The sequence below is a fragment of the Doryrhamphus excisus genome, linkage group LG16, assembly GCF_037039965.1.
Source record: "Doryrhamphus excisus strain RoL-2023G ecotype Guam linkage group LG16, RoL_Dexc_Guam_v1.1, whole genome shotgun sequence".
Classification (NCBI taxonomy): Eukaryota; Metazoa; Chordata; class Actinopteri; order Syngnathiformes; family Syngnathidae; genus Doryrhamphus; species Doryrhamphus excisus.
The window spans coordinates 9,865,647-9,889,139 of record NC_136372.1 but is presented as its reverse complement, the minus strand read 5'-3'; the positions used below and the strand labels follow the sequence as shown (position 1 = coordinate 9,889,139).

At 40.8% G+C, this 23,493-nt stretch overlaps 1 protein-coding gene across 6 annotated transcripts; it reads right to left on the bottom strand.

Annotated features, from left to right (window-relative positions):
* Nucleotides 1-1,580: 1,580 nt before the first annotated feature.
* LOC131103405 (serine/threonine-protein phosphatase 4 catalytic subunit B) lies at nucleotides 1,581-16,401 on the bottom strand. Of its 6 annotated transcripts, none has more exons than XM_058049682.2 (9): nucleotides 16,288-16,401; nucleotides 15,486-15,746; nucleotides 14,602-14,653; nucleotides 14,479-14,529; nucleotides 14,210-14,311; nucleotides 12,492-12,665; nucleotides 8,899-9,025; nucleotides 4,756-4,945; nucleotides 1,581-2,091 (listed from the first exon to the last, which is right to left on the bottom strand). In XM_058049682.2, the coding sequence occupies exons 2-9, from the start codon at nucleotides 15,593-15,595 to the stop codon at nucleotides 1,962-1,964; spliced, it is 936 nt and encodes a 311-aa protein (XP_057905665.1). In that variant the 5' UTR covers nucleotides 15,596-15,746; nucleotides 16,288-16,401; the 3' UTR covers nucleotides 1,581-1,961. The 6 variants fall into 6 exon arrangements, with proteins under 6 accessions (XP_057905665.1, XP_057905664.1, XP_057905666.1 ...); XM_058049681.2 differs by having other exon boundaries at nucleotides 16,262-16,395; XM_058049683.2 differs by having other exon boundaries at nucleotides 16,304-16,395.
* Between the last annotated feature and the right edge of the window lie 7,092 nt (nucleotides 16,402-23,493).

Below are 23,493 nucleotides of genomic sequence, written 5' to 3'. Positions count from 1 at the left end.
AAACACATTAAAATACACAGAAATGTAAAATTATATTACAGTAAATATTTTATTACAATACTAGAACTATTAATTAGAAATCCCCCAGTTTGTGAATGCTTAATGTCAGCTGCAATTTGTCCTACATTTTGGATGGTCAATGAACGCACCATCACACCTCCAAATGCTGATACTATGTAGGAATACATAAAGATTTGATGACTTTGAGCACTAATGTGCATAATTGTGGTGCACAACCTCTCTGAAAAACAAAGTCTACCAAGCTCTGTATTTATTTAGTGCTTTTCATTTGATGTTGTTCCTGCCATAGTTGTATACAATACATCATAAATAGGATCAATCACATCACTGTAATGTATGTATGTTTTACCCAGATGTTGAAAATCTTCCCCTAGCTAGTTGGACACTAAATCGCTAATGCTAGCACAACACTCTTCATCCACGGTCATCAGTCACATTGACAGTCCGTCAATGGCAGGTGTAACTCTAATTTTAAAGAGATGTAAAAATGTAAAAAACACTAGTTAGTTGAGACACTTTAATGCCAAGGTGGCACTGTATACGATATTAAAACAATGACTGCACTGCTCCAGTCTCTGGCAGGCCATGTAATAAATCAAACACAGCGACAGTAGATACAAATAACTTTGGTATTGCTACAAGAGCCATCTGCCAGGGCTTTGAAGCTAACTTTACCAATCTAAATACTCTTTTGTTTGTCCATTTCTGCTCAATATTTGTTCCAGCTTGTGGCAACAGTTACACGCTTCAATCAAACTACCAAAACCAAAATCAAACTAACGAGTTAAATATAACAATAATAATACATATAAATAATAAATAACTATTACATAATAAATAAATAAATTATAAATAAATTATAAATAAAATTAAAAAGCCCTAATAAAAATATGTATAGTCCCGTCGTGTCTTTTACATTTCTGTTCATTAAGAGTAAAAACCAGCACATTTCAGACAGTCGCTAATCATGATTGATTTAAAAACTGATTAATCTGATTAACATTTATAAAAAAAAAAACAAAACATGCAAGAACCACATATGGACGACCGATGTGCCAAGATTGTCTGTACTTAGTAAACATGGACCGACGTTATCACTCTGAATTCATTTGCATGGACATTAGCCCAACGAATTAAATGTTTTTCCTGAATCCCTTATGATGCTGTGTTAATACAATTATTGTCCCAATCCTAACCCTCACATATTAAGCCTTCATTGTAATATCTACTGGGTTTACAGTACAAATCCCCTATCAGTAGAAATCACCTTCCCTGGGAGCCGCATGCCTTCATACGTTGAAAAAGATGAGTTACTTTATTATCCTGTAAGGCGAGTCATTGGTTTAATTAATTTAATTTGTACATCACGACTATACTTTTACCTGATTGGTTTGATGGACTGGAGAGCTGACCCACAAGACCGAACCACAGCAGGACCATTTAGAAAAGGTTATTTGTTCCACTTCCACTGTAAATGGCCAGGTCAGTTTAAACTTGACCAAAGGAACCGCGCATTGTTGTACACATTAACAAGTGACATGAAGACCACCTGAACAATCTGCAATAATACAAAAACTTTATTATCACAATATCAAAATGGATAGATCTAAAGAATTGAAAATTAAAAAGGAAAAAGACAAAACAATAGTGAATACAGTGGCTTGCTTTGGCCAGCTCTTACAAAATAAATTGCATAACCTACCGGAGTATTTTTCTGGAAAAAAAATATGCTCATTACATGCTAGCTTGAAAATAAACTTGAGTGAGGAGAGGACTACAGAGTAGCAAAAGAGGTATGAGAGAAGAACAAATGATCTGAAGTTGACATTGCCAGAGATTAATGGGATTTCCAGGTTTCCAGTCAAACTGCAGTGAGTTCTGAATTGCCCAGAAGCAGGACATCCTGTCCAGCGCCACATAAGCTTGGGAGAAAAAAATCTTCACAGGAAATAGTCTGCAACTGGCTTCTTTGATGGAATGCCTCTGGTCTCCTGCGGCGCTGCTTCAAATATGATGAATTCTCGTTGTAAATGTTCATCCAGCTCCAAAATGGCAGCCACGTTACCACATCTGCGTAACCAAATAGAAAAGATGGCTGTGATAATTCATTAACAAGAGATCGACAACTACAATGTTTATCCAGCTTATCCGGTTTTTAAAAAATGCATAACTCCAGTATCTCCCAAAAGTAATGTAAGTAAAAAATATAAAATAAAATCCTGTACAATATAATGTCTTCTTTCTTTTTCGGCTTTTCCCTTCAGGGGTCACCACAAATCAACTGCCTCCATTCAACCCTGTCTTCCGCATTTGTCTCTTTCACACCAACTACCCTCAAGTCCTCCTTCATCACATACATGAGCCTCCTCTTTGGTCTTCCTCTACGCCTCCTACCTGGAAGCTCTAAACGCAGCATCCTTCTACAGTAAACCTCGGATATATCGGACCCGGATATATTGAAAATTCACTCACAACGGACAGATAAAAAAAGAACCAATGAATTTCCAATAAAAATTCATTGCATATATCGGATTTTTCCGGTTTACGCATATAACGGATTTCGCTTATATCGGACAAAACCAGTGGGAACAATTGAATCCGATATATCCGAGGTTTACTGTACCAATATATTCACTATCTCTCCTCTGAACATGTCCGAACCATTTCAGTCTGGCCTCTCTTGACTCCAAGGTCAGACTGTTAAAGACTGTTATGGAATGTTAGGGACTTCAAGGTCTCTAACAGAGCTTGCAACCAAAAGGCGCTAAATCCAATTTTCACTAAGTTGCATGTTTTTCATGAGTTTAATAGACCTCTGTCATGTGTATCCAAATCACATATTTTGGTCTTGAAATCATTTTAAAAAATATGAAAAAAATTGAGGTGAAATTTATGCTTTCAACCAAAAGGCGCTATTTCCATTTCAGATTTCAACTAAAAGGAGCTAAATCCCTTTCTTTATTCTTTATTCTGATTGGCCCAAGTTTCCCATCTATTGATAATCTGACCAATCAGAGAGAAGAATACAATTGTCACTGCGCATACAGAAAGCCAGTATCAGTGCGCATCCTGTTTTGTTTGTGTACATTAAGTACACGTATGATAGTTACAGTATGTTATGCAATGTGTTTTTACAGTATTCTGTAACATGGAAGTTTTTTTTACGCCATAAAAGGCATGTCTCTACCTTGACACCTCCAACTTTCATGAGAAACATTATTTTACTTGTACTAAAAAACATACAATGTAAAGAGTTTGTAATGAGATGATTTTTGTCACTGTCACCTTCATGGTGCAGTCAAATATGAACACTGCTTTTAATAAAATTTTTATTTATTTAATTAATAATAATTATTTTGTATTGTATGTTGAGATTGGCTTCTGTGTTGTAATTATTTTATTAGCATAGCACATTAAAGCACCTTACATTCTTTTACAACAATGCCATTGAAGAAGTTAAAGGTGACTTCAAATTTATTTCAGCCAAAAGGCGCTAAATCCGAAAAACAAATAATTAAAAAATATATATAAAATACATGGTGTGTGCAGGATGTTTATAGCATGCATTTTTATGATCTATATTGATAGCTCTTTCATTTGCAATATAGACTTGATGTGACCAAATAGATTGATATGTGCGTAGTTAAAAATCATTGATTTTCTCAGTCAAAATGGATTTAGCGCCTTTTGGTTGCAAGCTCTTCATATAATGTCCCTCTGATGGATTCGTTCCTGATCCTATCCATCCTGGTCACTCCCAATGAGAACCTGAGGATCCTCATCTCTGCTACTTCCAGTTCTGCTTCCTATCTTTTCCTCAGTGGCACTGTCTCTAGACCAAACAACATCCCTGGTCTCACCACAGTTTTGTGAAGCTTTCCTTTCATTTTAGCTGAAACTCTTCTATCACACCTGACAGTTTTATCCACTTTTCGCCTGCACACTAAGAGTGTGGAAAATAATCAATTTAATCGATACATCGATGCGCGCGATGCGAGTGCATGGGCTCATTCAATGACAACGGATGCAATTGACGGGTGAAATCTAGATTCATCGTGATGCGTTTGTGGGTATCGGTAAAACCCGATGCAAGCGCCGTACTTTTGTTTAGCTCAATCAATCAAATTGAGCTCTACTCAAAATACCCTAAAAACCCATTTTATTAAATTATGTCACTGTTTTTGCTTACAAAAATACAAAATGTGTTAGGTGGCAGCGGCTCTATGTCAATCTTAACAATGTGTAACATTAGTATTACATTTTTTTTATGCTTTATTTTTTTGCAGAATTAGAAAATAAAGTTCCATTGACTTCCCATTATAAATTAAGCATTTTGTAACACATTGTAATTACAGAGCATAAACATGCATTTTCTAATTTCACAGTTTCAGTTTGTTGAAAAATCCTCCAACATGTCATATTTACAGTTTAGGACAGATTGTAAACTTTTCAACAGTAGGTGATAGCGTTTCCTTCAGGGAAAAAAATATATATATATTTTTGTAATTGAGAACAGAAACATGAATTTTGTAATTTCAGGGTTTAATTTTGTTCAAGATTAGTCAAATTTTAAATTTACTATCTAGAATGAGATTGGACAATTTTCTCTTTGTAGGTGATAAGTGTTTCCTTCTAGATTGCCGTCAGGTCAGTAGCTTACATAGCTGACTTGTTGATGCCCATACAAACACAAATTGGAAGAAAACGGAACATTAAAAATACTCTATATCTTACCTGTAGCAGTAGTTGGGTGCTGACCAAACAGTGAGCACAGTTTCATTGAAGTGCCACTTATAGCCTTCCATGACCAGTTGATGTGCTCGGCAAATCATGTGAATGTCATTAGCAGCATTGAACTGGGCCACCACATCGCTACCAAACAAGTAACCAGCACCCCTTGGACTCACCCCCCATCCTGTAGTGTCTAAGAGCAGGAACACAAAGTGAGACTACATTTTTTACATTGGAAGCTTCAATTACACTGAACAAAAATATAAATAAAGTAATCTAAATAAATTTTTTGCTCTCATTATTCATGAGCTGAACTCCCTCAAATATTGTTCACAAATCTGTGCCAGTGCGTTCTATGGGTGTGGAAAATAATCGATATTAATCAATACATTGATGCACATGCACGCGATGCGAGTGCAATCGGCTCATGGGTATGGATGCAATTGACGTGTGAAATCTAGATTCATCGCGATGCGTTTTGTGGGTATCGGTAAAATCCAATGCAAGCACCATTTTATTAATGTTCACCTTCACCCCATATGCCGTTCCCCAGGTGCAATGAATGCACCATCATTATTTCGCGCTTTGTATTGAATACGGACGGAAGCCATGAGGCACATAGAACTACTAGTAAAACAACATGGACGTTCGCACACAAGCAGCAGCGAGGAAGTTTCTATATTTAACCCCCCCCCGCAACGTTTAAATGGTATGTTTGGAAACACTACGGATTATCAAGAACAGCGGAAAGCTCCACAAAACGTCCATCATTTGCAAAGAATGCCGCGTTAAGAAGCCATACAACACCAGCAGACAAACATGCAGACCCCCACCCCCAAAAGGGGACACCATTTACTGAATATACTGCCAAGTGCCTATTCCCTTTGCTTATTTGCATCATGTTGAATTGCATCATATCACAAGAAATTGCATCATATTGGATTGCATTGCTTTGAACTAAATGATTATTGCATCGTATCGTGAAGAGGGTGAATCATATCGCCAGAAAATTCAATGTATCGTTAAAGTATCGTATCGCTGGCAGTGCATCGAGATGTGTATCGAGATTCACACCCCTAGCGCATTTATGCTTAATCTAATCTAGCCACCTTGCAGGTGTGGCATATCAAGATGCCACTGACACAGCATGTATATTGCACAGGTGTGCCTTCGGTTGACCACAATAAGCAGCCACTTCAAAATGTGCAGTTAAACTGTATTGGTGGTGGCCCAGACGGGTTCCTCAAATACCATATACACCAATCCAGTGCATCCCAAACATGGTCACTGGGTAATACAGTGCATCCGGAAAGTATTCACAGCGCTTCACTTTTTCCTACATTTTGTCATGTTACAGCCTCATTCCAAACTGAATTAAATTAATCTCTTACCTCAAAATTCTACACAAAATACTCCATTATGACAATGTGAAAAAAGGTTTTTTTTTACATGTTTTGAATTTATTAAAAATAGAAAACAAAAAAATCACATTTACATAAGTATTCACAGCCCATGAAGCTCAAAATTGAGCTCAGGTGCATCTTTTTCCCCACTGATCATCCTTGAGATCTTTCTACAGCTTAATTGGAGTCCACCTGCAGTAAATTCAGTTGATTGGACATGATTTGGATATATAATAACTGTCTATATAAGGTCCCACAGATGACTGTGCATGTCAGAGCACAAACACCAAGCATGAAGTCAAAAGAACTGTCTGTAGACCTGCGAGACAGGATTGTCTTGAGGCACAAATCTGGGGAAGGATACAGAAAACTTTCTGCTGCTTTGAAGGTCCCAATGAGCACAGTGGCCTCCATTATTCGTAAATGGAAGACGTTTGGAACCACCAGGACTCTTCCTAGAGCTGGCCGGCCTTCTAAACTGAGCGATCGGGGAAGAAGGGCCTTAGTCAGGGAGGTGACCAAGGCCCCGATGGTCACTCTGTCAGAGCTCCAGCGTTCCTCTGTGGAGAGAGGAGAGCCTTCCAGAAGGACAACCATCTCTGCAGCAATCCACCAATCAGGCCTGTATGGTAGAGTGGCCAGACGAAAGCCACTCCTTAGTAAAAGGAACATGGCAGCCCGTCTGGAATTTGCCAAAAAGCACCTGAATGACTCTCAGACCATGAGAAACAAAATTCTCTGGTCTGATGAGACAAAGATTGAACTCTTTGGTGTGAATGCCAGGCGCCATGTTTGGAGGAAACCAGGCACTGCTCATCACCAGGCCAATACCATCCCTACAGTGAAGCATGGTGGTGGCAGCATCATGCTGTGGGGATGTTTTTCAGCAGCAGGAACTGGCAGACTAGTCAGGATAGAAGGAAAAATGAATGCAGCGATATATGGAGATATCCTGGATGAAAACCTACTCCAGAGCGCTCTTGACCTCAGTAGACTGGTCATGTACCTTGACCATATAGACAGTAGACATTAGCACACAGCCAAGATCTCAAAAGATTGGCTTCAGAACCACTCCGTGAATGTCCTGGAGTGGCCCAGCCAGAGTCCAGACTTGAATCCGATCGAACATCTCTGGAGAGATCTGAAAATGGCTGTGCACAGACGTCTCCCACCCAACCTGATGGAGCTTGAGACTTATTGCAAAGAAGAATGGGCAAAACTGCCTAAAGATAGGTGTGCTAAACTTGTGGGATCATATTCAAAAAGACTTGAGGCTGTAATTGCTGCCAAAGGTGGATCAACAAAGTATTAAGCAAAGGCTGTGAATACTTATGTAAATGTGATTTTTTTGTTTTCTATTTTTAATAAATTCAAAACATGTAAAAAAAACCCTTTTTTCACATTGTCATAATGGAGTATTTTGTGTAGAATTTTGAGGTAAGAGATTAATTTAATTCAGTTTGGAATGAGGCTGTAACATGACAAAATGTAGAAAAAGTGAAGCGCTGTGAATACTTTCCGGTTGCACTGTATGTTAGGTGAGTATGCTGGCCATGCAAGTACAGGGGTGTTTTCAGCTTCTAGGAATTCTGTACTGAGCCTTGGAACATGGGGTCATGCTTTATCATGCAACAAAATGCCATTAATACTGTAAAATGCACCTGTGTTGTGGATGGAATGACCCATGGTGGCAGTGGGGATATGGTGTGGCCAACAAACACAGGTGTATTTTATTGATGGCATTTTTGAAGATAGCAGCATGTTTAGGATGGTCTGTATTAGCGTTGGGTGATATGGACCACAATATTTTTGGGATGCATCACGATATGATGATCTAAAATATTAAATTTAATATCCTGCAGAGTCTTGTAGAAAGTCTTGTAAAAAGCTACAAACCTTAATTCATATAATGAAATACACTCAAATTGCAAAGAACATTTATTTATTAGTAACACACAGGCTAATTTTTCAAATGGGATGTCAGCCTCTGCACACGTTGCTATTAAATCTTCAACAAACTGTAATGCCTGTGCTTGGGATTAAGAAAGATGTGGTCACCTATGCAATTCCAACTGCATATGTAAGATATTTTTATGACACTCTTATTTACACAGTTCGATGACAAACAGCTTTTATTTTGAAGGCCAGTAGTATGTCCAACGACGAGTTGGGTACAAGAATAAATGTGCTTCCCGTCTTCACTCTACATTTAAGCGGTGAAGATATACTCATCTAGGCTGAGTCATGCACTCAACCACCACTAAATGAAGCTAACCCGCTAGCTTCCATTCGCTCTCTGAGCTGCCACCAACCATCGCCAGTGTTTATCGCCGTTTCAACTTGTTTAATTCTGTAGGAGGCAGTTTTATTTGTCTTATGTAGCAAAGTTCGCAGAGGCAGGCAACTCTGCTTGTTTCTGTTTAATTTAAAAGTAATTTTCTTGGAATTGGAAGACTCTATACCAGTACATAAAAAATATCAGCCAACATCTTAGAGGCCAAAGATGGTCACACCAGATTCTAACTGATACTAACACCTGTGAGGATAGGATAGAATGATGAATGCTCACCAACACATATTTCGACAGATTGTGAAAAATATTTGAGAGAGGTAGGCTTTTTGTGACTTGAAGTTTAGCATCTTTGAGTTCAGCTCATGAAAAATGAGAGTAAAAACAAAAGCATTATGTTTAGATTTTTGTAGAGTGCAAACTTAATCCCTTTGAAAATAGACACTGGATTACCTTCTGGGTCTGACCAAAGCAGGTCACACATGGGCCCATCATGGGGCACTTCCTGTTTTCTGTCAATCGTCCTTATTTGATCCAGTGTCTGGATGGAAGGAGACAGGCCACCATGCACACAAAATATCTGAGGGGACACAAAGGACTGAATGAAAACAGATGATCCACATTAAATGAAACCAGAAACTAAAAATAAGCACACACAGAAAATGTTTGAAGAAAGAAGAAGACATAACGTTGCAAGGCTCAGATTAACAACTTAAAAATGCGTGGTCGCAGACAGCCAGACTGTATCTCCCTCTGCACCTTCCAGTTGTTTATAAGGCTGTATATGTCTATGTACCTTAAGAAATAAACTAATTTACATTTTTTTATCGCTTTACACCAAGTCCTGAAGGTCTTTGAGGCTGTCACGTGGTAACTCAAAGTTTCACATTCCTGCCCAGATTTTACATGGGGTTTATGTGAGACTTGGCTGTACCACCTCTTACCCATACCGTATGCTGCGTGTCAAGGCAGAGAAAAGAGGAGTAGACATATAGACACATTTCTCGTTTGATGCAATGGTGAATAAGAAACTGTGGTTCTCAATTATATTCTGTCACTACATTCTGTCATGGGACAGAATTTTTTTTTTTTTTAACTCAACTGGAGGTTTTATTGAGAACCCCATTACCTGTCTTCTGACCTAGTAAGCAGACACCAAACCAAACGCCATGCAGGGGGGACGCACCCCTCTATATGACAAGCACTGGTGTAAACCATGTAAGCAATTACATGGTTACACAACAAACTTGAAGCGTCATATGGAAGCAAAGAGAAGTGACAATTTGCATAATAATCAGTTATTTTCATGTTATGCTGTTGTCTTTACTGCTAAGAAAGCAGAGTTGTGTTGACTAGTACATTATGTAGAGTTTATACTACTTCATAGAGTAGTTGCCGATACTGATTTTTTTCCATCACCCTTAGCCAATGGCCGATTTTGCTTGGGCCGATATTGCTTTTGATCCCTTTTTACATGAAAAAATGACCATGATAACAAATATTACATGTCTCATGTTTAAACAAATATTTATTGAAATGTAAACACTGAACACAGTAGGATTCAACTTTCTTAAACACACATTTAAACGGAATTATCAACTTTAAAAGGAATAAATATACAACTACAGTAAAGTCTCGTTATATCGATATCGGTTATAACGAATTACTGCTTATTACGATACTATTTTCATTTCCCGGCAAATTTCTAGTCTTTTATGATATAATTAGTTCCGTTAGTACGATACCCGGTTATTATGATAATCCGGTTACTATGATGCCCTTTTCATCTCCCGCCAGCCAATTTGGTCTGCTTATATCGATACAAAAGCAGCTTAAATCAATCTTTGCTTAAGGATTTCAATACCAAAAAAGAACACGGCGAACGGCTGCTTCCAGTCAAATTCTATACACACGAGAGAAACAACGAACGCAGTTGGTTCTTCTGTTGCAGGCATGTGTTTGGCCAGCTATGTGGGGTGGGTTGAGCATGACCTGTGAACCAGGAAGTGCGGGAATCGGTGTGTGTGCTGTGCTCTGGTGGTGGAAGTGTGAAAAATAAAGTTGACTGGAAGCAGCCGTTCGCCGTGTTCTTTTTTGGTATTGAAATCCTTAAGCAAAGATTGATTTGATGAAATGTGATGGGCTTAGTAAAGTGTTAAACGCGAGCTAACTCTATTACTTGTGAAAATGCGCCCTTGATGTGATTCAACAGTGGGGATGGGGTACCGCGACTACGTGTGTTGCGGGGTCCTCTGCCGCCGGGTAACACAAAGCTGCCCCGGCGGATGCCTGACTGTAAATCATGCGGTGGAAAAATACATCCGCAAACCTACGCGTGTATCGGCCGATATCAATAGAAGGAAAAAACGCAAATATCGGCCGGCCAATGTATCAGTCGATCCTTAGTGCTAACTAACAATGCTATGAGGAACACAGCGATGAGGTTTGCAAGGCTAACGGATAACGTGCTTTGAAATGATAAATTAAGCGAGTTAAGGTCAAGGTGTCGACAGACATTAAAATGTTCAATTTTTATGACAAAATAGCCTGGAATATCATGTTGCATGATCAGATAATGAAGTTAGCAGAACTGCACACAGTCAATTTTTTCGGTCAAAATGAAGGAACTAAGGATCGATCGATACATCGGCTGGCCGATATATCGGGCCGATATTTGCGTTCTTTACTTGAATTGGTATCGGCCGATACGCGCATGGGTTTGCCGATGTATTTTTCCTCTGCATGATTTACAGACAGGCATCCGCCGGGCAGCTATGTGTTGCCGGAGAACCCAGCAAAACACACAGTCGCGGCACCCCACCGCCACATCATAACAAGGGTATGTTTTCAACTTTTATTTAGCCTCTAACAGTTAGGCTTAGTTGAAATATTGACCATCTGCTTTGAAATAGGCGACATGAATGCCAAGTAAAAGAATAAGCTTGCTTTTTACACCATACATAGCCCTTCACATTTGACTGTGATCGCTGGGCATAACATCACATACCAAAACAACAGACAAATAAAAGCACTCACTAATTGAGCAGACCAAGAATGAACAACTATGCAACTAGAAACTGATGAACTATTTACATCGACGGTGCAGCACAGCACGCTGGACACCCGGAAGTGCTCCCAGTGACGCTACAATATAGTTTAGCAGCCGTGTCTGCTTATGAGAGGTCTTTAGCATGCACAACACGAACTTTAATGATGAGAGAAATGTTTTATATATCTTTGAAATAAATTGTGTCAGTGTGATGTGTTTGTGTGTGGAGGCGAGGGGGGGGGTGCACGCGTCACACTGCGGAGGAGCAGTCATCACATCATGCCAGATAAAACTTAAACTACGACAGAAATGGTTTGCACATGGTTGAATATTTACTCCTTTTAAAATTGATAATGCTGTTTAAATGTGTGTTTAAGAAAGCTGAATCCTGAATTTTTTCATATAAATTGAGGGAGCAAAAGCAGTATCGGCCACAAATATCGGCCCAAGCAAAATTGGCTATCGGCTAAGGGTGATGGGAAAAAAATCGGTATCGGCCGGAAAAAAGAACAAATACATTTAGAAGAAAAAAGTCAAGTGCATTATTGTCATGTTATTCCATGGAGGGCCACATCTGGCCCCGGTGCCTTACGTTTGACACTTGTGCATTACTTTACAATAAAGTTTTCTACACAACTTAATTTCTTGAATGTAGTGTTTACCCTATTACTATGTTACAGGGGTGCATCAACATCTCTTTCTTGTTCAAAACAATCTGACATCAAAGTTGGCTCTATATTACGCTGTAGCATCGTATGGCTCTGCTGTTGAACACATTTTTATTTCCAGATTTGTAAGCAGACCAAAGTTAAGCCTGAATTAACTGCACCATATGCTGGTTGCTGCTTCTTATAAGTGGCTGCCACAAATAATCCTGTTGACACAAAAAGCTCAACTTCCACATAATATACAGTATTTTTTTACAATGGTCAACTCATTTATTTTCTCTACAAAGTATATTGTTTTTGACATAACGGAGCATAAAACATGATCTCACCTTGCCATCAATAATAGCAGAGAGGGACAGGTAATCAAATATCTCAGTGCAGTATCTCCAAACTGTGACAGAGCCATATTTGCGGAGACACTCATCATAAAAACCGTAGACCTGGGTGATTTGCCGAGACTCGTGATTTCCACGAATCAAAGTTATCCTGTCTGGGTAACGAACCTGTGAATGAAACACATGACCATGGCGAGAATTAAAAAGACACCATTTGTTACGTGACCCCATGCAGATAATTCATGGGAAGCATATATAAGCTTATATTACATACAGTAGTGTGACAAATTGTTTGCCCCCTAGCTGATTTATTTTTCAAGTCAAAAGTCAAAAAGTCAAAGTCAACTTTATTGTCAAAAATATGCTATACATGCTAGACATACAACATACATGAAATTTCAGTCCTTTTGGACCCCCGCTGCAACAAGTGATAAATAAAATTACAATAACTGAACTAAATAAAGTCTACCTTCAATACTACAATTACCAATTAACAACATAAACAGTATAAACAGACATGAGGTATGAAACACAGTTACAGTGTCACAGCTAATGACAACACGACTGAACACCAAATTGCAGTTGATTTAAACTTTTTATGATTAAAGGGGATCTATTATGCTCATTTTCAGCATTTTGTATTAAGTTGTGGACTCCTACAGAGCAACACACAATAACCTGCACAGAAAACTTATTTCCATGGACTTCCTTCTTCTGACCTAAACGGTCTGATTCATTTATATAACCCCCCCCCCCCCAGCCCGCCACTTGGTATGCCTACTCTGCTGTCAATAAATAGGATACTCTTTATACAGGAGTACACATTTACAAATCATTTGTATTTTTAAAAAGCTTATCAAAAAACAATGGCATATATCCTGTTGTTTATGAGTTGGACAGTGTTGTATGCAAAATAGTGTCAAGTGAAACAACCATGTTAGTGAGTTCCTACTAACCTGTGTGGAGGAAGTTGGTTTGAATTAGAATATATTACAAATGAATGGCTGAGTGTGGCTTATTGTTGGTCAAAAAACATTGAAAATCGCATGTAGTATTTTGGTCACTAGCGGACAGTAATGTTAAACGGATGATCCCAGTACCTTAATGCTGCATGGAGTCAGGCATGGCATAACCACCATGATAGCGGATTCTTTGGATTCTTACTTTGTCCTTCTTTCTCACTTGAAACACTAAGTTTTGAACAAGTAAACAAATCGACAACTCAAGACTCAAAGAGAATGGAGCAGAAAGCATGAAGCTCTTCACTACGCTGTGTGCATCATATAAGTTTGGTTATTTTGTTGTTCATGAAGAGTGTTTCATCTTGAAAACGTCATTTATATTGGTATTCCAATCCCTGAACACAACATACACCATCCTCCACTCGCACCTGTCAGGTTGACTGGGAATTTGCCCGAAAATTAGGCTTTTTTTTAACTTCGGATACTGCTTTATCATGATTTTCAAAATCCATACTCGCCCAGGTACTCACCATTATTTTTATACCCGTACAATCTATTTTTAGACGCATATGGGCGTAAAATGCTCACAATGCGCAGCGCTTCATTAACCATTCTTTTCTTAAACAGGTTAATCCAGGTAAATCAGTGAAACAACATACTGTCCTTATTTTGTCTGTAGTGCTATTTTCTATGCCACTGTCTGGGCATGTTACTATATGACAATGTTTTAGGATAGAAGCAGGTGTGTACCTTAAGAGCAAGAAGTAGAAGGAATGTTTCCACACTGTAGAAGCCCCTGTCTACAAAGTCACCCATGAAGAGATAATTTGTCTCTGGTACATCTCCACCAACCTGTCATGTAAAATAAAAATAAAAATATGACAATGTGATAGAATTAAAAATTGAAAACATTCTTAAACCATCAAAATATATAAATTACATGATGAGTTTTATTTCAATTTGAGAATATTTTAATTTTAAAATTACATGTTAAGAGAAAGGATCAAGAAATAACTTACTCGAAAAAGCTCTTTCAAGTCATAGAATTGGCCGTGTATATCGCCACAAACCTGTAAAATTAATGCTGATTGTCACATATATTACTAACTGAAAAACAAGAAAAATACGACAATGACACTTACTGTAACCGGTGAATCAACTCTCTGGACATTGCTTTCTTCAACCAAAATCTCTCTGTAGATACACATCAAAAATGACAAATTATTTATCGTGTATAAATTACGTTAAAATTAATTTCAAAATTTCAGTTGAAAAAAAATAATAGTGTCAAAAAGAAGCTGGAGCTCTAAGTCTCACGTTTTTACACCTTACCTTTAACTTGAAATACATATACAAGTAAAACAAAACAAAAACTATTTAATAAAGCAAAAATTATTAAACACTGTAGTTATTTAACAAATAGATTAGGAATTGTCAAATGTGAGGTAATGGGACAAAATTATGAATTATAATTAGTAAAGCACCTGTTCTGTATAGATAAGAGATTTTCATAGCATTCAGTGGTGTCTATTTGCCTTTTAAAAGTGTGATTTGTTCACATTAATGCCTGGTAAAACTAAAGGTCCATTTGATTTACAAATATAATGACAACAAAAATTGCTCCTAAGAATGTAATTTAAAAGGGTGTATCGAGCCATTTCCATGGTACAGTTCTTACATCTATAGCTATGGAATTGTACAGCAAAAACAGGGTTTCGTTTATTGTATTATTCAGGTATCATACCATACTTGTAGTGGTACCAGCAAGACATTGAAGATTTTTTTCCATGACTACATATAACATTGAGTATATTGGGCTTTCAGATTAAATTTCCGGGTGAAAATGCACTCCAGTATAATCTTTTACAGGTGATCCTTAATTTGTCCAACTGTTAAATGTTTCAGTACTTTTTAACAAGGCACTGAATGGCAAAATTCACAATGCACTTTGTGCAAACTGTACGTTTTAGGTTAGTCTGGAATTTCACCCAAATGAAGCGTATATATATTTATACAAGTTTATTACCTTGCTTTGGCACAAAGTGCTTTCACTTCATTTTCCTTAATAAGTTCACAGCGTCTGAGCTGTTCAATCTGTCGGTCCAAGTCGCTGATGTCGCCCATCGTCACACACATATGGGAAGCTCCTCGCTTTCAATGACCTCAGACCGTTATCCCACCCGGGTCACAAGTAAGCAGGCTCGCAGACGTTGCGGAAAGACCACTCCTTGGACAGCTAATTCTTCGACTTTTTCGAGCTCGGCTCTCACTCGATGGCACTGAAGATCTATTTGGATTGGCGAGAGAGAACATTTCCAGACTTGAACAACATTATAGACATTAAACACAAGTCAACTTAGCAACGTCCATGCAGTACAGTTGTTTCTTGTGACAGCACAGCTCGCAAAGAAATTATGTTGAGTAAGGACTTAATCTTATTCATTATTTGTGTTCATTTATACCAAATGAGCAAAACCTATCACAAAGAACACTCGAGGGGCCGCGAGCGTGAGGCCTATGCTAACTAGCGAGCGTTAGCATGATAGTTCCCCATAACCGATGTCAAACAATTGTTTATTTCATAAGAGAAGCCTTGATTTACTTTGTTACATTTTAATAACAATCTATGCAACGTTATACGCCGATTAAATAGTTACTTGGCCAGAAATTGTGACGGTTAACGAGTAACATGCTCTGACGACATAAACATTAGCAGCATTTGGAAAGACGGGTAGTAGTTTGTAAACAGTCAATAATAGCGACATATCAAAATGATCAACAACAATGTGATATTACTATTACCGCGTGGCATAAGAATGAATAAGCACCAGGTTGTTTCATTACGTAGAGAGTTCCTTCTTCATTCACCAGCTCGTCTCCTTTTCTGCTTGTGTCGTCATTTCCGGGAATCGCTTTTTTTCCTTCGACAGATACCGGATAGTGCATTATCACTCCCAGGAGTCGGTGTGTCATAGGTGAACACAATATCGATCGCAAAGGTGGTGTCAGGATGTGATAGAATATTAACTGATAAAATAGACATTTTTCAGTTGTCTTTTTTAGTTATTTCCACAAATATCTGCATATTTTTATTCAGTTTGATAAATTGTTGATTTCGCTTATTTTTAATATATTATAATATAACAATATTCATTCATTCATTCATTTTCTACCGCTTTTCCTCACGAGGGTCGCGGGGGTTGCTGGAGCCTATCCCAGCTAATATAATAATATATTTAATATAAAGACATATAAATATTGAATATATTATTATTATTATATTATATATAATATTATATATATATATACCAATATATATATAATATTTATTTTTTACAAACCAATTCTCAGCACAGGAAATATGCCCTAATTGGACGAGAAGATTTGAAAGTTGTAAATCAGAGCTGACAGTAGTTTTTTTTTTTGCTTTTGTGTAGTTATTTTGACTTAATTTTTCGAATTAATTAATTGATTTAGTTATTTATTCTGATTTATGCTGATGATGTAAAGGGGGAGTGATATATTCCTACCAGTGCCGACATGCACATGGTAGCTGGGCATTCAGTGGGGACACAGCGAGGGCTATTATTAAAAAAAACAACAAAAAAAACATTTCATTTATGAGCGCCTTTCTAAAAACCCAAGGATACTGCACATTACACAGAATACAAAAAGAAAATAAAGATAAAAACAGCACTGACAAGTCAGAGGGAGCATGCAGTAGACATAGACATAGACTCCCTTTATTGTCATTGCACAAAAACACAGTAGTGAAATTGCCAACGAAATGTCGTTGCCTGGCTCCCATATAATAACAGACACAAAAGAAGATAAGTAATAATAAATAATAATAATAATAATATTGTGGAGAATAGATAGAACAGACACCAAATATGAACAACATAATGTAAAGTGCAGCGTGAACAGTAAATTGCCCAAATAATTTAAATAATTTAAATAAATAATAATAATGTAAGTAAGGGTAGAGGGGCTTATTTGGCATTCAGCAGTCTGATGGCCAGGGGGAAGTAGCTGTCTCTGAACCTGGTCGTCCTACAGCGGATGCTGCAGAGCCTTCTCCCCGATGCCAGGCGAGAGAACAGTCCATGCTGGGGGTGTGTGGGGTCAGAGCAGATCCGATGGGCTCTAGATACACACCGGCTGTTTGCTATGTCCTTAATGGGGGGGAGCTGGGTCCCGATGATCTTCTCCGCTGTCCTCACCACTCTCTGCAGTAACGTCCAGTCCGAGGCCTTGCAGCTCCCAGACCAGACAGAGATGCAGTTGGTCAGCAGGCCCTCGATGGTCCCTCTGTAGAAGGTGGTAAGGATAGGAGGGCAGAGGGAGGCTCTTCTCATCCGCCGCAGGAAGTGCAGTCGCTGCTGTGCCTTCTTCGCCAGAGCAGAGGTGTGGAGTGACCAGCCGAGGTTGTCCGTGATATGCACCCCCAAGTACTTGGTTGTGTTCACAACTTCTACGGCTGTGCCGTTGATGCTGAGTGGAGTGTGGCTGAGTCTGGATCTCCTGAAGTCGACGATGATCTCCTTTGTTTTGTCAACATTCAGGATCAGGTTGTTCGCCTTGCACCAATCCACAAGGTGTCACACTTCCTCCCTGTAAGCCAGTTCGTTGTTGTCCTGAATGAGGCCCACAACTGTTGTGTCGTCCGCGTACTTCAGGATATGGTCTTGAACAGTCTTGAACAGATGAGTTTTGAGTCTTGATATGAAGACATATGTGACATATGTAAGACATATAGTATGAAGACATCAGTATTCGAGTTCCAGAGTGTGGGAGCAGAGTGGCTAAAAGTTCTGCTTCATATGGTATGGAGGCAGGCAGAGGGCACAGTGAGGTGAACGGAGGGAGTGAGCGTGGGTGGCAATGTGGCGGCTGAGATTGTGTAAGGCCTCGAAGGTATGTAGAAGGATTTTGTACTGTATTTTCTGTTGGACCAGGAGTCAATGAAGTTGCAGTAGGATGGGGGTGATGTGATGAAATGAAGAAGTTCTGGTTCAAATCTGGATGCCAGAGTTTTGGACCAGTTGGAGTTTATAGAGGGACTTCTGGGGGAGACTGAAAGGGAGTGAATGTGAAAGCCTGACAGTGGACGTATCAGTGTGATATCAGTGTGCACAGAGCCCGTTTCAAGTGCGGGGCAAATGGTCACTTGTCACACTCGTCACACTCATCACACTCGTCGCATGTAACACATTATCTAGAGCAGGGGTGCTCACACTTTTTCAGCATGCGAGCTACTTTTAAAATGACCGAGTCAAAATGATCTACCCACTACAAAAATGCAAAACATCTATTTATTTTCAAATGTATTGAGGATTATTTGTACGTACAATGTATGTTGATGTACCTTACATAACCAAATGAGCCAATATTGCAAAACACACATAATTAACTATTAACATTTTTTGTAATTACCTGAGTTTACTTTGATGACTTGCACTGAATTGAATCAGCCAGGGATGCATAGTCCGGACAGTAGCTGCTGATAGCCAGGTTAGCCAGGCAAACGCACTTCGAAAAAGACATTGTGAAAAAAAAGTCCACCTCCCATTCCGTATGAAAGTGATATGTTTTTGCCTTTTTACTTGGTCCAGCTACTTCACTCATTTATTGACCATAAACTTTAGGGGCCATCCATAATTTTCAACATTTTCACGAGCATACAAACCGTACGAGGGGGGGAGGGGGTTAAGACATCAACGTATGCTTTTTTGAAAACCAGAAAATGTCGATGTCTTTATGTTCGAACCGCGGGACGCAGTCAAATTTTAGCGCAAATAGACTGGTCCCCTGTCATCGTATACTATCGCGAGAGCGTACCAGTCCACGCGATACTCCACGTAGCTCTGCGTGCTTCGCATTCCAACACAACAATCAGACAATGGCCAACCCCGGTGATTTCGATTACCTATTTTCGTTCATCAAAAAGATAATTACTGCCATTCATCGCTCACCGAGTAATGCATACGAACAATACATCAATGTTTACTGCTTTGTGTGTTCGAAAAGAAAGCGGAAGGACGCTGTAGCGGCTGGCCAGGCGGCTTGGAAAGGTTCCAAATCGAAGGAATCGAGCAGGGCGGATTTGTTCCGAAGTGCCGTTGCCAAAATGGAGAAGATCAAAACTAAACCGACCATCCTGAATCTATTCGCCAGCTCTGTGTTTATTTTCTATATTTGGGCATGGACCTGGCTGTGATTGCCATTTTCTGAATTACTTCCAATCAATGTGATTTTCACTTCCTGTGATACACTGACTAGACTATAGGGTTGATTGTTAAGCCTTTTCAACAGTTGTGGCATCTTTATTGCGTACTTCGCATAGAGTTGAGTTCAAGGGTTGTGTCCATCATTTCAAAGAAGATTTTATCTCCTCAGGCTTTTGGAAACCAGGGTCAACTATTCTGCTCATTGAGTAATCATGTGTGTATACAAGAAGTATTCCCTTGATTAAAAAATCCTGTGGAAAACAGTTGTTGCATCAGGACTTTTCTACATGTATCATTTGATAGAAAGAACAATACAAAAAGACCCAATTTGTAATTCATTTGTATTTTCTTGAAAGAAAAATACAAAAAAAAGGCATTTGATATAATTTTTTATCTTGTTCGTGTTCAATACAATGTTGATGGGCAGTGACTGATTGACCATAGTCCCAAAATACAGCCAGACAACACTATTGGACATGTTCGAATTTCCTGGCTGTATTGGGTCAGTTGGTCATGGACCTATCAACATTTTTCATTTGGGATTGTACTCTTTTTAGGGGGGTGGGGGGGTTGCTCAAAAGAGTACTCTTTGTACACTTGTGAAAATGTTGAAAATTATGGATGGCCCCTTAGCGAGGGCTTAAAATCTGACGCTATTCGCCGACTAGCTTAGCACTTTGCATCGTTGTTTACGCATGAGCGGTGACCTAAAGGTCAAAATTCAGTTGTCATCTGACTGGTTGTCCTGTATGTCAATCAAGTAACGGGGATGAATGATAGGCTGATATCGTAAGTTCTGCTGCATTTAGAGACGTTGTTTGATTTGATTGGTCACCCGAAGGGCAACATTCAGTTGTCATCTGAATGGCTGCCCTGTATATCAATCAAGTGACGGCATTGATGCTAGGATGATATTTTTTTAATGTCACGCCGCGATCGACCGGTAGATCGCGATCGACTTAATGAGCACCCCTGATCTAGAGTCTGACGCAGCCCGGCACACAACAAAAGTTCCTCCTGCACTATAAATGCTACATAGTGTCTGTATGCTCCCAAATCTGTACTGAGGCATACTCATCCCCCAGACCGGGGCTTTAACAGCCGCCTGACGAATGACCACATCGTGAGCGTTGAAAACTCACCACACCCTGCCAAGTGCTCACCCACCAAATGCCGCACCAATCAAAGCCACCCCGGTGAGATATTTTTTGTGGCGCGTTTTGCAGGGTGTACCCGCAGTACCTGTTAAGTTTAATTGGCGACTCCAAATTGTCCATAGGCATGAATATGACTGTGAATGATTGTCTATATGTGCCTTGAAATTGGCTGGCGACCAGTCCAGGGTGTACACAGCCTCGTGCTCCAACCTCTTGCCCAAAGACAGCTGGGCAGATCCAGCCTGTGACCTGTGACCCGAGTGAGGATAAGCGGCAACGGATGGATGGATGTATATATTTTGACAGCACAACATCAGCATGTTTAATCATCCTCTTATGTAATAGGATGATTACTTGGTGAATACTTGGTGTTAGCCAACTCTTTGAGGTGAACCCACAGGGTGTCAGGGATGTACTGTGTAGGACCAATGTCAGGGTGGAAGCTGCCACAGTCTTGTTATAGTGCTTAAACACAATAGGAATGAACCACTGTGTCATAGATAGATGTATTAGTATAGTAGATAGTATGGTTATTGGATATTTAAGTTCAGAAATTTAAAAAATATTGTGAGACCGGCTGTCTCACCTCTGGCGTTGTCACCCTGGGCGGTTCTTCCTCCTCGGCTGGGAGTGGCAAACGTCTCACTTCAGTCTCTGGTGACGCTGGGGCCCACCCTTTGCATTCCCTGGTATGGCGCCAGCCGGTCGCGATGAAGAACCACTTTCCTTCCTCGGCCTGGCAGCTGCACTCGGTACACAACCTCCCCAACTCTCTCCAGACTTTTGCATGGTCCCGTCCAAGGGCTGTCCAGTTTGGGGCACTGCCCCTTTTTGCGCTGCGGGAGGTAGACCCACACCTGCTCGTCCTGTCCTCTGTTGCTGCTGCCGGACAAACTCGTGAGCGGCCTCCAGCCGGTCCTGGAGTTTTCTGGAATACTCTGGGCCAGGGACCGGCTCTGTGGACTCTGGAGGACGTCCAAAGGACAACTCGGCAGGCGTACGAAGCTCCCTTCCCAGCATGAGCAGGGCTGGCATGCAGGCTGTAGACCCCTGTACGGCAGAGCGACAGGCCATGCACACGAGAGGAAGATGATCATCCCAGTCCTTCTGGTGCTGTGATGTCAAAATGGCCAGTTGCTCGGCCAGAGTGTGGTGAAATATTTCCACCAACCCGTCACTCTGTGGCCGCAGGGGGGTTGTGCGCGTCTTTCTGATGCCCAGTCACTCACACATTTCTGCAAACACTTGTGACTCAAAATTTCTTCGTTAGTCACTATGCAGTGTCTCTGGAACTCCAAAGCGGCTAAAAAAAAAAGGCGTTAGCGACTGTTTCTGCTTCCTGGTCAGCCAGTGGGTACGCCTTTGGCCACCGTGTGAAATAGTCGATGGCGGACAGGACATAACGATTCCCCCGGTCGGAGCGTGGCAGCGGACCCACAATGTCAACTGCCACTCTTTCCATGGGTGCTCCCATAAGGGCCTGCTGCAGTGGGGCACAGGAGCGGGCGGGCCTTTCCTCGCTGTGCACAAGTCGCAGCGGTGGCAAAAATCCTCCACATCTCTCCTGCGGCGGTCCCAGTAGAAGCTTTGGCAAAGGCAGCGCAGGGTCTTAGCCTCGCCAAAGTCTCCGGAACCAGCTGCCCCGTGCATGGCAGCCAGCACACCTTGTAGACACCTTGGGACAACCACCTGCCACCGCTCTTCTCCTGTGGCTGGCTCCCTCCACGCTCGCTGCAGCACCCCTTGACTCAGCCACAGTGTGTCCAACTTGGACCACAGGCCTTTAGTCCCTGCTGACATGTGGGCCATCTCCTCCCATGCTGGATGCACCCACCTCTGGACTGGCTGCAGGTCTCCATCCTCCTCTTGCCTCTGCTCCCACTCAGCGACTCCAACCGCCTGGAGTTCTCTGGCTATCGCCCCTGCGACCTGCCACTCCGACAGGCCGCCACCAGCTTCCTCCAACAGCTCCTCCTTGCAGGCCTCTCTTCTTTCACAATGGCGACAGCTCTCTGCCGCACACGGACAGCGGGACAATGTGTCCGCGTTGGAGTGACGCGTCATCTGTGTCAAGGATGAAGGGCAAGTCAAGATACGCTGGTGCCAGTACTGGGGACTCACTCAGGGCTCGCTGGAGGCTGTTGAATGCTTTTTGGCATTGGTAAGACCACTCAAAGACTCTGCCCTTCTGGAGCAGCTGGAAGAGGGGTGCCGCTGTGCCAGCAAAACCTTGCACGAACCTCCTGTAGTACGAGGCTAGCCCCAGGAAACTTTTCAGCTGCTTCGGGTTGGCGGGGACTGGCCATTCCACCACCGCCTTCACTTTCTCAGGCAGGGTGCTGACTCCTTCGCCTCCCACGCGGTGACCCAGGAATGTCACTTCGCTTTGCATGAAGTGGCACTTTTCTGGGTGTAACTTCAGGCCAGCTGCCCTGATTTTCTCTAACACCACCATCAAGGACTTTAGCGCTGCTTCGAATGAGCCAGCACTCTGTCCATCTGTCCATCAACCTTGAAAAGGTCCCCCACGCATTGCACAGTACAAAAGGGAGGACCTTAAACTGCCACAGGCCCCTCCTGGTGGAAAATGCAGTTTTGGGTCGGGCCTCCTGGGAAAGGGGGACCTGATAGTAGCCACTGCAGAGGT

Excerpts from the sequence above, each read along its gene's own strand:
- LOC131103405 (XM_058049682.2), bottom strand. The coding sequence starts at position 15,595 with ATGTGTGTGACGATGGGCGACATCAGCGACTTGGACCGACAGATTGAA. Across the intron at positions 14,530-14,601 it reads GAGTTGATTCACCGGTTACA|GTTTGTGGCGATATACACGG; the intron begins GTAAGTGTCATT and ends TTAATTTTACAG. Across the intron at positions 2,092-4,755 it reads GCACCCAACTACTGCTACAG|ATGTGGTAACGTGGCTGCCA; the intron begins GTAAGATATAGA and ends TTGGTTACGCAG.